General features: G+C 39.9%; 2 protein-coding genes across 5 annotated transcripts in view; both read right to left on the bottom strand.

Annotated features, from left to right (window-relative positions):
* Positions 1-314: 314 nt before the first annotated feature.
* Positions 315-18957, bottom strand: LOC148402652 (uncharacterized). 2 transcript variants are annotated; one of them, XM_088364351.1, is made up of 4 exons: positions 18883-18957; positions 17902-18077; positions 17623-17816; positions 315-16772 (listed from the first exon to the last, which is right to left on the bottom strand). In XM_088364351.1, exons 3-4 carry the CDS (start codon positions 17810-17812, stop codon positions 571-573), a joined length of 16392 nt encoding a protein of 5463 aa, XP_088220477.1. In that variant the 5' UTR covers positions 17813-17816; positions 17902-18077; positions 18883-18957; the 3' UTR covers positions 315-570. The 2 variants fall into 2 exon arrangements, with proteins under 2 accessions (XP_088220477.1, XP_088220476.1); XM_088364350.1 differs by having other exon boundaries at positions 17623-18077.
* slc26a6.2 (solute carrier family 26 member 6, tandem duplicate 2) overlaps positions 18412-19936 on the bottom strand; it is a 12393-nt gene continuing 10868 nt past the window's right edge. For 2 of the 3 annotated variants that reach the window (XM_088364391.1, XM_088364382.1), the window contains 2 exons: positions 19803-19903; positions 18412-19607 (listed from right to left, as the gene is read on the bottom strand). In XM_088364391.1, the coding sequence (XP_088220517.1) occupies positions 19604-19607; positions 19803-19903 (105 nt within the window). In that variant the 3' untranslated portion in view covers positions 18412-19603. The remainder of the gene's footprint in view (positions 19608-19802; positions 19904-19936) is intronic. The other variant, XM_088364398.1, reaches the window with a different exon arrangement.

The following is a 19936-nucleotide window of genomic DNA, read 5'->3' as shown; positions in this document are numbered from 1 at the left end:
AGTAAAATTTACCGCCACAAAACAGAAACTTATATAGACATTAACACCAGCACAAGGGTGTCAACTGTCAATAAAGTTTCTCAGAAAGTCAAGGTAGGGGTTATATTGAGCCTACCTACCTACATTTTTGGAAAGCTGCAATGTTGTTTCTCCTCTCAAGCTCCCCCTACAGTTATGAGAAGGTATTGACTTTTAGCAGTTGTGGCAAAATGGCTTGCCCTGTTGATATGCATGCACATAAAATCCATTCATCCGTCCGTCCATCCAACACATGCACACAAGCAATTTCAGCCAAGAACAAATTTTAATAAATAATTGTGCTTTAATAACAAAGTATTTAAAACGTTCATATAATTTGAACATATAGGTATAAAAATGTATAAAAATAAACAATTACTACACATTGTGTAAAAGGTGCTGTTTGCATAGCAACAGTGTACAAAAATATATTTTAAGAATGAATGAAAAATAAATTATTCTCTATATCAAGTCAAAAAAATACTTATTAGAATAGAGGATTGGCAGTAAGGCATAGTGATTGTGGGCTCTTTTTATGAAAATACAACGTGATTACAAATTGCGAGCAGGAGTGTGCTTAAGTTGCTTAAATGTGTCAGTCTCCACTGAACCCATTAGCCTTTTGTGCATGACAAACGTTTTCAGTGGCGGTACAGCAGTATTCTCACAATTCAGTGGCCTAGGAATCCATGTTTGACATTCCATTATCATGTCTTTTCTGTATTCAATCAAAGAGGCACGATGTCCACAGTTAGTGCACGTGACTGTTGAGGCCTTAAAAGATACATTTGCTCTTTGGACCAGGTTTTTAGATTCTGCCATGGCGGCATTCCCATTGGCAGTGCCAAGTGTGGGTCCCCCTGAATCAGTTGTCCTGCTTGCCCAAGCGTCTCCCTCGTTTCTTCGTGGCACGGTATTATCAGAAAGCGTATTTTCCCTGTGTCTATTTGGCTGTATCACAGGTACAGGCTCATTTTGTCTCATTCGAAGCCTCCGGCATCCTAATTTCAATCTCAATGGATCATCAATGGTCTCTTGTCTGACTTTATCTGGCACATATCTGATGGCTCCAAGCCCTAGGCCTTTCTGTATCAAACCCATATTTGCTGGTGGCCTGGATTTCGGTGGAATGAGGTCCTGATGAACAGTTGGTTCTTCTTTGGGCTTGTATGTAGCTCGTATCGCAGGTTCCTGCCCTACCATATTTCGTCTCTGAGGTCGAAGGGGTTCGAGTTCCCTATCGACAATCATCCCTCCCTTGGGTTTGTACTGACTTCTTTTCTCAGGTCTGTACCCTATTTCCTTTCTTTTATCTGCCAGACTAACAAACTTCTTGGCTTTGAGTGAATTGAAATCTTGACCAACTAACAGTACTTCCCCAGGACTGTTTGAAGCCTGGATCTCAGGTCCAAGCTCTAACTCTTTCTTTTTTATTTCTAGACTTGTGTTTTCAGCTGTTGGAGAAAAAGGACTTGCTCGCTTAGTTCTATAGGGAGACAGCGGATGGATCTCCGACATTGGCTTTTCCTCAGTTATTTTGGTATCTGAACACCAGCTGTCACCACTACTAGACTTTGATTTGTGATGGGAATCATTAATTGGTGGAAAGTTGATACTTTTAAATGCTGATTTATTTCCTTTCACTTGTTTCTGTGACGTTTTGTCCAGAGCCGGTGAAGGTTCTTGGTATGAATGTTCAGTTGTGTGAGAACCTTTTGTTTGCTTGTGGAGTTCACCACAAACATCAGCTTTGCTCAGGACCTGTGGGGCAATTGTTGACTGTTGATCAGGATATCTGATGGTAAATGATGGCCGTATTATTTTATTCCTCTCTTGTGCGGATGGCGTTGGTCCAGGTCGAGTTCTATCAGCTACAGTAATCTCTTTTGGCAGTACTGGGGGTTGTGGCCAATGTTGGTGAACTGTTTTAGACCCAGATGTCCCTTTCCTTTCCTTTTCTAGCAACTCTTCATGTTTCAGTGCCTGAAAATGTAGTTTGCGCACCTTAGGCAGGAAGGATGCACTTACAGCATATGGAGAAAGTTGTGTCTCCTTTTGATTAGGTATCCTGAAAGTAAATGCACGTCGTACTCTTTTCACCTCATGAAGAGGTCCTTGTGGCCGGACTGGTTGAGATACATGTGATACAGTGATCTTTTCGTGTGGTGGGGTCACGGGGCTAGATGCATCTTGTGCATCTGTTACTTGTTTTGATAAATCAGATGAACTCTTACTGTTGGACTCCAGAGCCGACTTCGATGTAATAGTTGAAGATGACGTTTGATATTGATCAACTATGTGCCCTCTTCTGGGCCCGGAGGGAGGCTTTACGTCATCTTTAGAACTTGCCTCAGGCTTTTTAATACCTTGATATTTATATTTATGATAAAAGTGGTCACTGGCTGATGATGTAGAACTAGCATTTTGGGATATTTTTTCCCTCAGCTGTTTTTGTGCAGAGGCTTTGGGTAGTATAGATGAGCATTCTTGGTCTGTCTGTTCAGGAGTCTTTGCCTCCTTGCTTTCCATTTTCAGCAACTCGTCATATAAACCCTCTGGTTTTGAGGCGTGATGATCTTGTAATGGGAGTGATTGCAGACCTGATGTTGCAGACGTTACAGAAAGTTTTATTTTATTTTGATCAGGAATCCGGAGACAATATGCGCTTCTTCTCTTTCGCCTCTCTTCACGTTGTGGTGGCATTGTAGCCGGTCGAGGTATGTGAAATGTAGGGCTCTCTCCTTGTGACAGTTGGACTGGCCCAAGTAAGTCATCTCCATCAGAAAATGTTGTCTCTTTCAATGACGAGAACATAGATTCTGAAAAATCCCCTTTGGATGATAACGAAGACCTTTCAGACCCACTATCAGATGCTTTACTAATTTTGTGTGGTAAAAAATGCACAGGACTAGAGGAATCCTCAATATCAGATGTGACAGTCTTTTTGTGCAATGATGGCCGTTGTCCTGATACAGCATCAAAATTTGGCAATGATTCAAAACTGCTGTCTGTATCAGACACAGTGGTTTCTTTTTGCCGTTGTGAATGCAATCGTTTGTCCTCTTTCTCTGACTCACTTGTGTTTTTTGCTGCTAAAGAGAAAGGATTAACTAGAACCTCTGTATCAGATATAGTAGCATCCTCTGCTGGTGATGGCAAGTGTTCATTTAAAGCCTCAAAATTATTTAAAAGAGTCTCTTCGGCTGTGTGCACAAGTCTAAATATGTCCTCAGTATTAGGCAATGATTCCCATCGGTTCTCTGTATTCGATGCAGTGATCTCATCATGGGGTGGTGACTCAGGTCTGTTTGAGTCATCTGCATCAGATGAAACTAACTTTTTGTCTGGTGATGGCATTCCTGTTGATAACCCTTCCATATTTTGGACAAGATCAAATTGTCCCTCTGTGTTAGTATAACAGTGTAATGCTGTAGTCTCTCTGGAAGGGGATGGTAACGGTTCAGATAACTCATTGACAGCAACATCAGTCTTTTTGCATATTGATGATACTGAGTCCAGAGTCTCTTTGGGTGGTGATGGTACGGGTCTTGATGTTTCCTCTGTACCCTGCAATGCAGTGGTCAGAACCTCAGTATCAAAAAAAAAAAAATCTTTGTGCGGTGACGATACTAACTTCAATGGGACTTCTGTATTAGAGTAGGTCTTTTCCCCATTTTCCCCGAGTTCAAAAGGAACTAGGTCCTCAATATCTGACCCAGAGGATTCCCTGTGAAGCCAAGAGACTGATTCAAGAGGATAATCATGATCTGAAACAGGGATCTCCTCATTTGGTAGTCTGGCTGGTTCACATAAATTCTCTGGCAATGGCTCAAATAAGTCTTCTGTAGGTGATGCTAGCACTGGTCTGGAACATCTATCGGCATCATACGTGGACACTGTTTTGTTTGGTGACAGTACTGGTGTAGATAAATCCTCTAGAGATGAGTCTGGTTCAGATAAATTATCTGTATCAGGTAGACTGGTCTTTTTCTGTAGTGATGGAACAAAAAAAGATAACTCACCAACGTCAGAAAAGGTGGGCCCTTTGTGAGGCAGGGGGATGAGTTTAGATGGGCCACCTTTATCACTTAGTTCCTCTGCATTTGGAAATGGTTCAGAGAGGGCTTTGGTATCAGATGAAATAGTATATCTCTCTGGTGATGTTACAAGTGGAGATGACTGGGATGATTCCTCTGTATCAGATACAGTGATCTCTTTGTGTGGTTGTTGGAGTGAGCCAGAAAATGATGGTATTTCATCTACATTTTGCGGTGGATTAGCTAGATCTGTTGCAATGTTCTCCCCATGAGGTAAAGATACTGATCCAACAAGGTTCTCTAGGTGGGATACATAGGTCTTATGGCCCACTGCAGCTGATGATGCAAATGGGAGCAATTCTGATCTGTTATTTAGCTCCATCCATGGTGATGGCACTGGTTTATGTATGAAGTTAATATCATACCAAGAATATTCTTGGTTTGCTACTGATTCATTGAGTTTCTCTTTATCAGCTAGAATGATCATACCCTCTAAATAATCTTCTTGAAAATCTGTGGTTTTGTTCATTGCTGATGGCAGTAGTCCAGATAGGTTTTCTGTATTAGGAAAAGTAATTGGTTTATGAGATGCTGAAAGTGGTACTGAGCTTGGTAGGTCATCTGTGGTTGGGACTGATAGGTTTCCTGTTCCATACACAACATAATCTTTCTTTGGTGATATCATTGGTTCGTCTAAAACCTGTGTATTGGACACAATACTGTCTTTCACTAATGGCAATACCGGATATAAGTCAGAAGTAGTATCTGCTCCTGGTGATGGTGTTTGTCCAGTAATTCCTTCTATATCTAATTCTTTCTTTGGTGATGTCACCGGTTCAAATAATTTTTTACTTGGGACAATGTCAGATATGTCCTCAGACACAATAGATTCATCCGTTAATGGAACAACTTCATACCAGTCCACAACATTAGAACAGTCTATCAGTATTTCGATCCCGTCTTTCACTTCAGAACAAGTGGCATCTCTCAGTAATGACTGAGCTGGTTCAGTAATGTCTTCTGTAACAACGTCAAATGTATATTTTTGTGTTGATGGAATTACTCTCGTTATGTCTTCCATTTCATATTCAATTGTTTCCATTTGAGGTGATGACATTAATTCTGTGATTTCTTCTTTATCGGAATCAACTCTTTCTTCACATGGTAGAGAAACTGGTCGAGATGTTTTTTCGATTTCAGACTCAATGTTTTCCATTTCTGCTGAAGCCAAAGATTCTTTGACATTGTCTGTGTTATAGGCTGGGGTCTCTCCAAGTGGTAAAGGAGTTTGTCTAGATACACCTTCTGCATCATAATCACTAGTTGCTCCATTTGAAAAAGGAACTAATTCAAATATGTCTTCTGGATCAGGCAATATTATCTTTTGTTGTGGTGATAGAAACTTTCCAAGTGTGTCTTCTGTCCCACAGTCAATGTTTTCTTTCTGTGGTGATTGAATTGGTCCAGTTATATCTTTAGTTTCACTTTTAATGGTTTCTAACAGTGATGATGACGTTTGTTTAGTGAGGTCTTCTTCAACCTGCAGTGATAAAAGAACATCAGTGCTGTTTTCACTCTTCTCCTCACATGGTACAAGTGGTTCTGATATAGCTTTTGTATCCAGATCTAAGTTTTCCCTTTGTGGTGAAGGCACTTTTCTAGCAATATATTCTGTGTCAGATGTCTCTCTTTGTGGTGATGCCACTTTTCCAGCAATGCCCTCAGTATCAGAGTCAATTGTCTTTTTTTCTGGTGATGGCATTTGTCTTGTGCTGTCTACCATTTCAGAATCAGTGGTTTCTATTTGTGGTAATTGAACTGGTTCAGTAATGTCTTCTGTATCAAAATCATATTTATATTCTTTGGGGTCTCCTGTTTTGTCTTCAATTTCAGACTCAATTGTTTGAACTTGTGGTGGTGATACTAATTCAGTGACTTCTTTATCGGAGTGAACAGTCTCTTCAAGTGGTAGAGAAACTGGTTGAGATATTTTTTCATTTGACTCAATGGTTTCTATTTCTGGTGAAGGCAAAATATCTGTGATGTTATCTTTATCACACTCAGCATTTTTTCCATGTGGTAAAGGAACTAGTCTTGAAATGCTTTTGGCATCAAAATCAATGGTCTCTCCTTGTGGTAAATGAACTTCTCCAGACATGTCTTCTGCATTGGGCCCAGAGGTGTCTTTTTGTGGTGATGACACCATTCCGGCTTTGTCTTCCGTACCACAGTCAATGATTTCTTTTTGTGGTGATAAAATTGCTTCCATTTCATACTCAATTGTTTCCGTTTGAGGTGATATTAATTCTGTGATTTCTTCTTCTTTATCTGCATCAACTCTTTCCCCACATGGTAGAGGAATTGGTTGAGATATTTTTTCAATTCCAGACTCAGTGGCTTTCTTTTGTGGTGAAGACGCATATTCTGTTATGTCTTTTGGATTGTAGCCATGGGTCTCCTCATGCGGTAATAGATCAAGTCTAGATATGCCTTCTGTATCAAATTCAATGATCTCCTCTCCTTGCGGTATTTCAGTGGATTCTTGCTGTGGTGATGGTATTGTTTCAGTGACATCTTTAGCCGAGTCAGTAGTCTCCCCATGTGGTGAAGGACTTACTCCTGATGATCCTTGATAAATATCTAAAGTCTCATTCTGTGGTGGCAGCGCCTTTTCAGGAATATATTCTGTATCAGTGTCGGTGCTCTTTCTTTGTTGTGAAGGTGTGAATCTTCTCTTGTCTTCCATTTTAAAATCAGTGGTATCTATTTCTGGTAAGTGAATTGATTCAGGAATTTCATTGACTACTTCAGCTGAGTCAGTTGTTTCTGATGTTTCTTCTTTATAAATATCTAAAGTCTCACTTTTTGGTGACAGCATTTTCCCAGCAATGTGTTCTGTATCAGCGTCAGTGCTCTTTCTTTGTGGTGATGGTGTCAATGTTCTCCTGTCTTCCATTTCAGAATCAGTGGTTTCGATTTGTGATAATTCAACTGGCTTAGTAATGTCTTCTGTATCAAAATCAAATGTATATTGGAGTGATTGAATTTCTCCCGTTATGTCTTCCATTTCAGAATACATTTTTTCCATTTGTGACGATGACGCTAGTTGAGAGATTTCTTTTGTATCGGCTGAATCCCAATGTGGTGAAGAAACTGGTTGAGATATTTTTTCCATTTTAGCCCCAGTAGTTTCTATTTTTGATGAAAGCACCGTATCTGCGATGTCATGTTTACGGTGTTCAGGTGTCTTTCCAGGTGGTAAGGCATCAAAATCTATGGTCTCGCCTTGTGGTATTTGAACTCCTCCATACACATCTTCTGCATCAGGCATAGTGGTCTCTTTTTGTGATGATGACACTATTCCGGCTTTGCCTTTTGCATCAGAGCTAATGTTTACTTTCTGTGGTGATTGATTTGGTCCAGTTATATCTTCAGTTTCATTTTCAGTGGTTTCTCCTTGTGGTAATGGCATTATTTCAGTGATGTCTGCTTTAGCTGAGTCAGTTGTCATTCTATGTGGAATAGGAACTGCTTCTGATGTTCCTTCTATAAAAATATTTACGGTCTCACTTTGGGGTGACGGCACTTTTCCAGCATTGTATTCTATAACTTGAATTTCACTTCCAACAAATTCCATCTGAGGTGATGAAATTAGTTCAGTCCCGTCTTCTGTATATGTGTCACTTTTCTCACCACAAACTAAAGGAAGTGGTTTTGATATTCCATTTGTATCAGAATGTAAAGTCTCATGTTGCAGTGAAACCATTTTTCCATCAAGATCTTCAATATCAAAGTCTATAGTCAGTTTATAAGGTGATGGCATTTGTCTTAGCCTGCCTTCCATTTCAGAATCAGTGGTTTCTATTTGTGGTAATTGAACTGGTCCAGTAATGTCGTCCGTATCAAAATAAGATGTATATTGTGGTGATTGAACTGAGCCAGGTATGTCTTCCATTTTAGACTCAATTGTTTCCCTTTTTGTGGATGACAATAATTCATTGATTTCCTCTCTATCAGAGTCAGTTTTCTCCCCAGGTTGTCGAGGAACTGGTTGAGCTGTTTTTTCATCTTTAGACTCAAGGACTTCAATTTTTGGTGAAAGCACAGTATCTGAGTTGTAGTTTTTATCGTGTTCAGGGGTCTTGCAATGTGGTAAAGGAACTGGTATTGACATGCCTTCTGCATCAAAATCAATGGTTTCTCCTTCTTCTAAGACAACATGTCCAGATTTGTCTTCCACATCACGCGCAGTGATCTCTTTTTGTGATGATGACAAAATTGTTGCTTTGTCTTCTGTCCCACAGTCAATGATTTCTTTCTGTGGTGATCGATTTGGTCCAGTTATATCTTCAGTTTCAATTTCAAGTGTTTCTACATGTGATGACACTTGTTCAGTGATACCCTTTTTAGCTGAATCAGTTGTCTCCCCATGTGGTAAAGTTACTGCTTCTGATGTTCCTTCTTTATAAATATCTAAGCTTTCACTTTGTGGTGACAGCACTTTCCCACCAATATATTCTGTAGTTATGTCAGTGCTTTCTCTTTGTGGCGATTGTGTTAATGTTCCCGTGTCTTCCATTTCAGAATCAGTGATTTCTCGTTGTGGTAAAGAAACTGGTTGAGATATTTTTTCCATTTTAGCCCCAAATGACTCTGAATGTGCGAGAGAACTTGATTGACATATGTTTTCAATTTTAGACTCAGTGGTTTCTATTTTTGGTAAAGGCACCATATCTGTGATGTCAATAGTCTCTCCTTGTTCTAGATAAACTTTTCCAGATATGTCTTCATCGGATGCTGTGGTTTCTTTTTGTGGTGATGACACTTTGTCTTCTGTATCAGGGTCAATGTTTTGATTTTGTGATGGTGGAATTGGTCCATTAAGAGCTTTGATTCCCCTTTCACTAGTTTCTCCCTGTGGTGATGACATTAGTTCAGTGACTTCTTCATCGGAAGCTGTGGTCTCTTTTTGTGGTGATGACACTTTGTCTTCTGTATCAGGGTCAACAATGTTTTGATTTGGTGGTGGCGGAATTGGTCCATTTAGAGCTTTGATTCCCCTTTCACTAGTTTCTACCTGTGGTGATGATATTAGTTCAGTGACTTCTTCATCGAAAGCTGTGGTCTCTTTTTGTGGTGATGACATTGTTCCGGCTTTGTCTTCAGGATCAATGTTTTGATGTTGTGATGATGGAATTGGCCCGTTTAGAGCTTCAATTTTCTTTTCATTAGTTTCTGCCTGTGGTGATGACATTAGTTCAGTGACTTCTTCATCAGAAGCTGTGGTCTCTTTTTGTGGTGATGACACTGTTCGGACTTTGTCTTCTGTATCAGGGTCAATGTTTTGATTTTGTGATGATGGAATTGGTCCATTTAGAGCTCCGATTCCCCTTTCACTAGTTTCTACCTGTGGTGATGATATTTGTTCAGTGAGTTCTTCATCGGAAGCTGTGGTCTCTTTATGTAGTGATGACACTGTTCCGGCTTTGTCTTCTGTATCAGGGTCAATGTTTTGATTTTGTGATGATGGAATAGGTCCAATTAGAGCTTTAATTTCCCTTTCACTAGTTTCTACCTGTGGTGATGACATTAGTTTAGTGACTTCTTCTTTAGCTGAGTCAGTTGTCTCCTCATGTGGAAAAGGAACTGGTTCTGATCTTCCTTTATCAATATCTATAGTCTCACTTTGTGGTGATGGCGTCAATGTTCTTGTGTCTTCCATTTCAGAATTGGTAGTTTCTATTTGTGATATCTGAACTGGTTCAGTAATGTCTTCCGTATCAAAATCAAATGTATATTGTGGTGATTGAATCGTTCCAGTTATGTCTTCCATTTCAGATTCCATTTGCGATGATGACGCTAATTCAGAGATGTCTATTGCATCCGAGTCAACTGACTCCAAATGAAGTTGAGAGACTGGTTGAGATATCTTTTCAATTTTAGACTCAGTGGTTTCCATTCGTGGTGAAGGCACTGTATCAGTGATGTCGTCTTCATTGTGGTCAAGTGTCTTTCCATGTGATAAAGGAATTCTTGATATGCCTTCTGAATCAAAATTAATGGTCTCTCCGTGTTCTAAATAAACTATTCCAGATATGTCTTCTTCATCTGATGCTGCGGCTTTGTTTTGTGGTGACACTGTTCTGGCTTTGTCTTCTGTATCAGGGTCAAATTTTTGATTATGTGATGATGGAATTGGTTTAGTTTTGTCTTTGGCTTCATTTTCACTGGTTTCTACTTGTGGTGATGACCTTTGTTTAGTGAGGCCTTCTTTAGCTAAGTCAGTTGTCTCCCCATGTGGTGAAGGACATATAGGACATGAAGGGTAAAGGACTGCTGTTCCTTCTATGGTGTCACTTTGTGGCGACGGCACTTCTCCATCAATGTATTCTGTATCAGCATTAGTGCTCTTTCTTTGTGGTGATGGTGTCAATGTTCTCCTGTCTTCCATTTCAGAATCAGTGGTTTCGATTTGTGATAATTGAACTGGCTCAGTAATGTCTTCTGTATCAAAATCAAATGTATATTGTGGGGATTGAATTTCTGAACTTCCAGTAATATATTCTGTAACAGCATCAGTGCTCTTTCTTTGTGTTGATGGTATTAGTTGTGTCTTGTCTTCTATTTCAGAATCAGTGGTTTCTATTTGTGATAATTGAACTGGTTCACGGTCTTCCGTCCCCAAATCATACAGATATTGTGATGATTGAATTTCTCCAGTTATGTCTTCCTTTTCAGACAGAATTATTGCCATTTGGGATGATGACGCTAATTCAGAGATTTTTTCAGTATCAGAGTCAACTGACTTGCAATGTGGTAGAGAAACTGGTTGAGGTATTTTTTCAGTTTTAGACTCAGTGTTTTCTCTTTTTGATGAAGGCACTGTATCTGGTGTTAATGTTCCTTCTTCATAAATATCTAAGGTCGCACTTTGTGGTGATGGCACTTTTCCAGCAATGTATTCTATATCAGAGCCAAAGTTCCCTTTTTCTGGTAAGTGAATTTGTCCCGTTATTTCACGTTCAACTGTTTCAACCTGGGATAATGAAATTAGTTGAGCGCTGTCTTCTGTATCTGAGCAAGTTGTTCCCCCATGTTGTAAAGGAACTGGTATTGATCGTCTTTCCGTATCAGATTTTAAGGTCTCCTTTTGTGGTGAAGGAACTTTTCCAACTATGTCAACTCTATCAGAGTCAAAATTGTCTTTCTTTGGTGATCGAATTGGTCCAGTTATATCTTCGGTTTCACTTTCAATGGTTTCTACCTGTAGTGATGACATTAGTTCAGTAGCATTTTCTTCAGCCGAGTCATGTGGCAAAGTAAAAGTTTTTTTAAGAGGTGCTAAGACCTCACTTAGTGGTGATGGCACTTTTCCAGCAATGTCTTCAATATTAGAGTCAATCCTCTGTTTTTGTGGTGAAGGTATTGGCCTCTCTTTCGTTTCAGAATCAGTTGTTTCAATTTGCGGCAATTGAACTAGTTGAGTAATGCCTTCCATACGAACACCAAATTGATATTTTTCTGGAGATAGACTTGCTCCTGGCAATGTTCCAGCTTTGTCTGAATCAGAGTCAGTATTCTCTTTTTTGGGTGATCGAATTTGTCCAGTTACATCCTCAGTTTCACTTTTAATGGTCTCTCCCTGGGGTGATGAAATTAGTTCAGTGCTGTCTTCTGTACCAGAGTAAGTTGTCTCCTCATGTGGTAATGAAACTGCTTCTGATATTCTTTCCTTATCAGGTTCCATGGTCACACTTTGTGTTGATGGAACTGGTATACACCTGTCTTCTCGTTCAAAATCAGTGGTTTGCATTTTAAGTGATTGACCTGTTTTAGTAATGCCTTCTGAATCATGGTCAAAAGTATTTTTTTGTGGTGATTGAATTGGTCCAGCTATGTCTTCTATTTCACACTCAGTGGTTTCCATTCGTTGTGAAGACACAGTTTCAATGATTTCCTCTGAATCAATTCTTCCCACATAAGATAGAGAATTTAGTCCAGATATCTCTTCAGTTTTAGACTCAAGTGTTTCTATTTGAAGTGAAGGCACTGTTTCTGTGATGCCATCTTTATCAGAGTTAATGGTCTCTCCACATGGTAAAGAACATAGTCCTGATGTGTCTTGAATGTCAGGATCTAAGATCTTTCTTTGTGGTGATTGCCCTAGTCCGAATATATCATGTACATCTGAGTCAATTATTTCTTTTTGTGGTGATAGTTTGTGTTGCATGTTGCACTCAGTTGTTTGTATTTGTGTGGCTGGCACTGATTCAGTGATGTATTCTGTATCAGACTGAGTGGTCTTTCCATGTGGTTGAGGGATTTGTTCTAATGTGAATTCTGTACCCAGCTCAATGGTCTGTCTTTGTATTAAAGCCACTCGTTCAAATATGTCTTGTACCTCAGAATCACTGCTCTCATTTTGTGGGGATAGCATTGATTTATTAATGTCATCTGTTTTAGACTCATTGGTTCCCATTTGTGTGGATGGCACTGACTTGGTCATTGTGTCTTCTGTATCAGAATCACTGGTCTCTGCAAGCAGCAATGGAACTTGCCCAGATATGTCTTGTACATCAGAGTCACTTGTCCCTTTTTCTATTTTACACTTAGCACTTTCTCTTTGTGGTGATGTCACTGATTTAGTTAAATCTCGATTTAGTCCAACAATGTCTTCTGCATCAGTGTCAGCTGTCGCCATGTGTGGTAATGGCACCTTTCCAGCTATGTCATCTGTATCAGGGCCACTGTTCTGTTTTTGTGGTGATTTAATTAGTCCCCTTACATCCTCAGTTTCACTTTTAATGGTTTCTACCTCTGGTGATGAAACAAGTTCAGTACTGTCTTCTTTCCCAGAGTAAGTTGTCTCCCCATTTGGTAAGGCTTTTGGGTTTGATTGTCCTTTTGCATCACGGTGTGGTAATGGCAGTTTTCCAGCATTGTACTCTACATCAGTGTCAGTGGTCTTTCTATGTGGTGATGGCACTTCTCCAGCTGTGTCTACTGTACCAGAGTCAATGTCCACTTTTTGTGGTCCAATTATGCCTTCTGGTTTAGAGTCAGTGGTTGTTATTTGTGGTGATGGCAATTGTTCAGCAAGGTCTTCTGCGTACAAGTCATCGGTCTTTTCTCGTTGTGAAGGAAATGGTCTAGAGTTAGCAGTCTCTTCTTCTTGGTGTAAAGAAATTGGTCCAGAGTTGCATTCTGCATCATAGCTCATGGTCTCCTCTTGTAGTAAAGGAACCCATCCAGACACGTCTTCAGCATCATGCACTATGATCTCTTTTTGTGGTGATGGCGACTTTCCAGCTATGTCCACTATATCAGAGTCAGTTATATCATTACTTTCACTTTTGTTGGTTTCCACCTGTGATGATGAGATCTCTTTTTCTGGTGATGGCGACTTTCCAGGTATGTCCACTATATTAGAGTCAGTTATATCCTCACTTTCACTTTTATTGGTTTCCACCTGTGGTGATGAAATAGGTTCAGTGCTGTCTTCTGTCCCAGAGTAAGTTGTCTCCCTATTTGGGAAGGGTACTGGGTTTGATATTCCCTCTGTATCAGGATCTAAGCTCTCCCTTTGTGGTGATGGCAGTTTTCCATTATTGTACTCCGTATCAGTGTCAGTGGTCTTGCTACGTGGTGATGGCACTTTTCCAGCTATAACTTCAGTGTCAGAGTCAATGTCCTCTTTTTGTGGTCCAATTATGCCTTCTGTTTTAGAGTCAGTGGTTGTTATTTGTGGTGATGGCAATTGTTCAGCAAGGTCTTCTGTGTACAATTCATTGGTCTCTTCTTGTTGTAAAGGAAATGTTTCAGAGTTTGGAGGGTCTTCTTGAGGTAAAGCTATTGGTCCAGAGTTGCATAGCATTGATTTATTTATATCTTCTGTTTTGGACTCATTGGTTCTTATTTGTGTGGATGGCGCTGACTTGGTCATGTCTTCTGTATCAGAATCATTGGTCTCTGCAAACAGCAGTGGAACTGGCCCAGATATGTCTTGTACATCAGAGTCACTTGTCCCTTTTTCTGATGGTAATATTGATCCAGTTACATCTTCTATTTTACATTCAGCAGTTTCTGTTTGTGGTGAGGTCACTGATTCAACTAAGTCTTCTCTATCAGTGGTCTCTCCGTGTGGAAAAGGAACTGGTTCTGATATGTCTCCTGCATAATCAGGCTCTATGGTCTGCTTTTGCACTGATGGTACAGATCCTTTTACATCCTCTGCTTCAGAGTCAGTAGTGTCTTTTTGTGTCATTGGTCCAGTTATGTCATCTGTTATAGATTCAATGATTCTTGTTTGTGTTTGTGGCAATGGTACAGTTTTGTCTTCTATTTTATATTCATTTGTTCCTATTTGTGGTAATGTTGCTGATTCATTTATGTTTTCTGTATCAGTGTCAATGGTGTGCACACATGGTAAAGAGACTAATATGTTTTGTAAATCAGGATCTACAGTCTCTCTTTGTGGTGACAAAATTGGTCCAGGTATGTCCTTTACGTCAGATTCCAGGGTATCTTTTTGTGGAGATGACATAAGTCCAGATATGTCTTCAACTTTAGACTCATCCGTCTCAGTTTGTGGTGATGTAATTGGTTTAATATTTTTTTCTGTATCAGAGTCATTTGTGTTTCCATGTGGTAAATTAACTGATTCAGATACATCTTCTCCATCAGGCTCTATGGTAGGTCTTTGCGGTGATGGCACAGGTCCAGTCACGTCTTCTGTTTCAGAGTCAGTCGTCACTTTTTGTGGTGATGTCATTGGTCCAGCTATGTCTTCTGTTTTAGACTCATCTCTTTCTGTTTGTAGTAATGGCACTGATTTATTGATACGTGCGGTATCAGAGTTAGTGGTCTCTCCAATCGTAATTAGTTCTAAAATGCCTTCTGAATGATGATGTATGGTTTCTTTCTGTGATGATGGAACTTGTTCAGATATGTCTCGTACATCGGAAGATATGTCTTCTCCATGATGCTCTATGGCATGTCTTTGTGGTGATGGCACATGTCCAGTCACGTTTTCTGTTTGTGAGTCAGTGGTCTCTTTTTGTGGTGATCTCACTGAATCAGTGTTGTATTCTTTATCAGAGTCATTTGTTTCTCTATATGGTACTCGTTCATATATACCTTCTGTAACACGCTCTGTGGTCCCTTTTTGTGGTGGCACAGGCCCAGTTATGTCTTCTTTATAAAAGCCAATGCTTTGTATTTGTGGCAACAGCACTGATTCAGTGATGTCTTCGGAATTAGAGTCAGTGGTCTCTCCATGTGCTGAGGAAACTGGTGCTCTTATGTCTTCTGCATCAGGCTGTACGGTCCCTTTTAGTGAGTTGTCATTATTCATCAAATTAGGGCCTTGTGGTGGTAATGGGAGGTATCCAGAAAAACTGCCAAGCTCTGCAACCGTGACATCTTTATGGGATTGTGTCAATGATCCAGAAAAGTCCTCTCTATCAGATATAATAGAGTGCTTGAGCGGTGATATCAATGGGCAAAATGAATCCTTTAAATGAGATACAGACGTGTCCTCATGTGGCGTTGGTGGTCCTGGTCCAGATATGTCAGTTTTATTTGGCACTGGTTTGGCTAGGTCCTCTATATCAAGAAATGGGATATGTGCATGTGACTGTCGGACAGGTCCATGAATAGCCTCTTTTTTGAACATTGGACTCGAGGAATCATCTTTGTGTATTAAGCGTGCTCCCTCAAAAAAGGATGGCAGTGGCCCCGATAAGTCCTCTACACTTAAAAGCGGGTCGGATAAGTTCTCAGCAATTGTCTGTAAATCATGATCGGATACAGTGATCTCTCTGGATGTTGATGGATCCGGCCCAGAAATATCATTTGCATCTGATACAGGATTTTGCACTGGTTCAGAAGGGTCCTCTTGATGTGGTAGTTGTCTGGGCTGGAATGAGTTCCCTGTATCCTTAACAATGCTGGTATGAGATGGGATTTGTGCCCATCCACACAAGTCCTCTTTATCTTTGTGCTGTGGTGAGACTAGTTTAGATACATCCACTGTATCAGATTTTGTAGTTTCTGTCTTGGGTGCAGTTACTGGAAGATGTTGACGAATATCGTATTTGTGTTCTGGCTGCACAATTTCAAATACATCCTTTGTTTGACAGTAAAGTTCTTCTTTGCGTGGTAGTGGCAAAGGATCAGATGTTTCTTTTCGAATACATGAATGGGTCACTCTCGGTTCACAATCAGATTGGTCCGGAGTTGTTGTGCCATGCGAGTCTGACACTGATACATGCGACGTCTCTATATTAGATACAATGATGTCTTCAAGTCCAGATGCATCCTCTAAAACAGACATGTGAAGCTTTCCATGTGGCGTAGATTCTAATTTGAATTTGTGTGTGAGAGACACACCCTGAGGCTGTGGTCCAAACAATTTGACTGTTTTTGTCACTGATGCGGATAAACCAGTTGCACTGACCTGGGTGAGTTTTGGAGAAACAGTTCCAGATATACCATCTGTGTTGGATGCTGATGATCCAGCTAAATTCTGAATACCATAGCTACCCTCTGTTTGATCCACTTGTGTCTTTTTATGTGGTGGTGTGGCTGGTCTAGAGGGGTTGTGCATATGAGACACAGGGATCTCTTCGTGTTGGAGTTCTTTCTTTATATTCCATATCACTGATGCAGTGGAGGAACTTGACACAGAGAGTGAAGGAGACTCCCCTGTGTGCAATTCTACCAAAAGACATGAACAATAACAAATGAAGAGTTAAATCAATTCTAGTTGACTTCTTCTCCCTCTGAGGGTTTGGCTACCCGCTTTTGCTTGCTTGTGTGCCAAAGGTTTTGCATTTTCTTTACAATAAATAGAGTGAATTGAATATTGCATTTTCTTCACAATGAATTGTGAATTGAATAGTGACTTAACAACACTGTCCCATTAACCTTGAGCAAAGTTACTATGTTCCTTGTTCAAATCACCAAACTGATTGATTGAGATACATTGTTTGTCCCCTTCATTAAACGTATTTTTTCACAACAAATTTGTTAGCCGGAATTTATGGCTTGGCACAAATAGCATGTCCTTGAGCAAGACACATATCTAATTTGCTCCCAGTGGACATGGCAGTACCCTGCATGGCAGCAGCCTCCCATTGGTGTAAGAATGTGTGTTTGAATGGGTGAATGTGAGGCACACGGAGTTAAAAAAACAAAAAAAAAAAACACTGTATAAGGGCAGTTCAGTTACCATTTACGGTTTATGCAAAGGAGGGAAATTATACACTAAAATGTGTTGTCTAACCCTGAATGGTGGGAGATATTCACTGGTATAAACTATCTATCCGTTACTTCTCCATAACAAGCCACACTCCTTCGCACAGTGGATGGAAAAAGTTTTTGCACAATTTTTGAAACATTTTAAATGTTTTCCTTAACACTTCCTTAATTGTTAACATACTGACCAAAATTAAACTAGTTTGATCCTTTATTCCAGTGCTTTTCAGTTACATTGGTCTTGCATGTAAACATTTTAATTTTGCTGTCACGTCCCCATTCATTACTATCAGTAACCACACTGACTTACCCCATAGCTCTTCATAGTGAAGGGAAACCTCCTTCATATCTGTTAAGTCTTTTCCTTCAGTTTGTGTCGCATGGTTTTTATGTGTCTCTCTACATTCTGGGACAGTATCAGGCTCTGTCGCAATGACTGGTGTACTGGATGTAGACTGTAGGATATTAGCGCTATATGGCGAAGGATCATCAGAATCCATTTATCTTTAAAAAAATATATATATATGATGTTACGTTGTTGAGAAATACGTTTTGTTCTGCCTTGTTTAAACATAGCACTCTAAATCACCTCCTGTGAGGAGATCCCGGCAGTTTCAGGATTCAAAAGTGGCTTTTTGAGGCCTTCCTCGATGATGACAGTCACTGTGTCATGGCAGCTGTAGAAACACAGGGTGTGGCATCACCACATGGGTTTGAGGTAGCGACATCACTGGGCAGTGTGACATCATCGATTTGCGACCTTTCCTGGAACAGATACTCTACAAGTTAACACAATGGGCTTCTAAACAGTAGAAGTAAAGGCTATCACTTAATTCACGTGCACAGTGCAAGTAGTAGTGCACAGTGCAAGTAGTAGTTTCTCCAAACTGATGATTCTGGCACAATACAGAAACGTCATTTTTGCGAGGCTCGAAGGAGAAGAGGCTGTTGACAGTGTTGCTGGGATATTTCTCCCTTTTAATTATCAGCATGGGTATGATTGCTATACTGGCCTCACTTAACGTGTCGGTATTCAACTATGCAGCATGTGTAAACGGCTAGGTGAGGAGACCAACAAAGGGAATGCAAAACGATCCTCTCATATTTCCTCTCCTTTATTTCACACAGATGTGCAAAACAAAGCTGTAAAACTAAGAAATACAAATATGCTTTTACTTATATTGTCTTTCAAACGATTTCCCCAAAAATATTTTGCACACACAGAACAGATTGACTACAGTAGTACTAGCAATATGTAAATTTCCTTGTCCCAGTAATACATCGCTAACTATCTTCAACAAAATACTCATTGGCAATCACATTGTATTATTAGTCTACTCACCAGCATTGCCCTCGTGAGGAATCACAACTATGAAGCTCTTGAACACTGAGCTCTCGTTCCAAACGGGAAGAGAACCGGAAATACACTCCCAAACATGTCATTACCAAAGGTGGCCAATAGATATCATTAACGGACCAAATGGCTCAAAGGAAAACACAAAGGAAAACCAAAACAATTGCTTTTCCACCTCGTGGATGTAAAGACAATGAGGAAATGTTTTGCATTTACCTTACTAGTTTTGGTGTACTCAGTTGCCTTCCTCAGAGGTTCTCAGCTGAGTCCGTTTTATCAGCTGGACGAAGTTAGAATGGTGAGAATTGGTTGGGTGAAAAATATGAAGGGAGTAGCACATCAAATAAGTACACAGAATAAAATGGATTAATTATAAAAGTAATGGTGTAGAATACACAACACACCTAGTTTTACCATCACTGGCATCATCATGACAAAATTCTCCAGAAGGTTTCAGTATGTTCTGTTAATTTTTGTAGAATGTAATATGGTATTCATTTCTTATCCTTACACTTTTTGTTTTCATACTCGGGTGTGAAGCTCATTTCCTGCCAAAAATAATTTTGACATTTTGCCTGCCATCTATTCACATTTTCAGATGTGCATTTATTTTAAAATCAACACTTTCGAACAGTACTTGAAAATGCTGTTGAACGAAAAGCTGCTGTTTCATGACAGGAATCGTAAACCTATGATTTGATGCATACACCAGATAGACTAAACCCCATCACGAGTCGGTTTATCCACGATCCTTCCAATTTATATTCAAAACTTGATTGTTAGCACATACTTTTTTCATTTCAATTCTGCTGCTTTTCATGGGTTGCCATTCATCAAATTGATCTGGCTGCACATATGCAAAAGAGTCCAGTATATCCTCTTCTAGTTGTCCATCTTCATAAAATTACGCACAGCATTCAGAAATGTGTTGCTGTGATCACCTGTAAAAAAAAGTAACCATTCTATTCGATGCACACTCCCCAAAGTATCATTTTCTGCATGTTTAAATCCAAATCTGACTAAATTCTCTCCTCTTTCTGGTTAATTCCTGGCTAGTTTGGCGTTCTTTCCAATGATATCACCATTAGCGGGCGCATGAGGCAGTATCTGCATCCCGCAAATGCTGCTTGCTTTACCTGGTACACGTGGAGAGCATTTTTGGTTTCTCTGAATTAACTATCCACCTATCCAACCACTTTCTGAACTCCAGACATTGGGGCAGTAGGTCGGGAACACCCTGAATCAGTCAGCAGCCAATTAATTGCAGCAC

Source organism: Syngnathus floridae, chromosome 2 (assembly GCF_059516105.1).
Source record: "Syngnathus floridae isolate MCC-2025c chromosome 2, RoL_Sflo_1.0, whole genome shotgun sequence".
NCBI classification, from domain to species: domain Eukaryota; kingdom Metazoa; phylum Chordata; class Actinopteri; order Syngnathiformes; family Syngnathidae; genus Syngnathus; species Syngnathus floridae.
This window is presented reverse-complemented; position numbering and strand designations above follow the sequence as displayed.

Excerpts from the sequence above, each read along its gene's own strand:
- LOC148402652 (XM_088364350.1), bottom strand. The coding sequence starts at position 17,812 with ATGGATTCTGATGATCCTTCGCCATATAGCGCTAATATCCTACAGTCT. Across the intron at positions 16,773-17,622 it reads TCACTATGAAGAGCTATGGG|AATTGCACACAGGGGAGTCT; the intron begins GTAAGTCAGTGT and ends GTCTTTTGGTAG.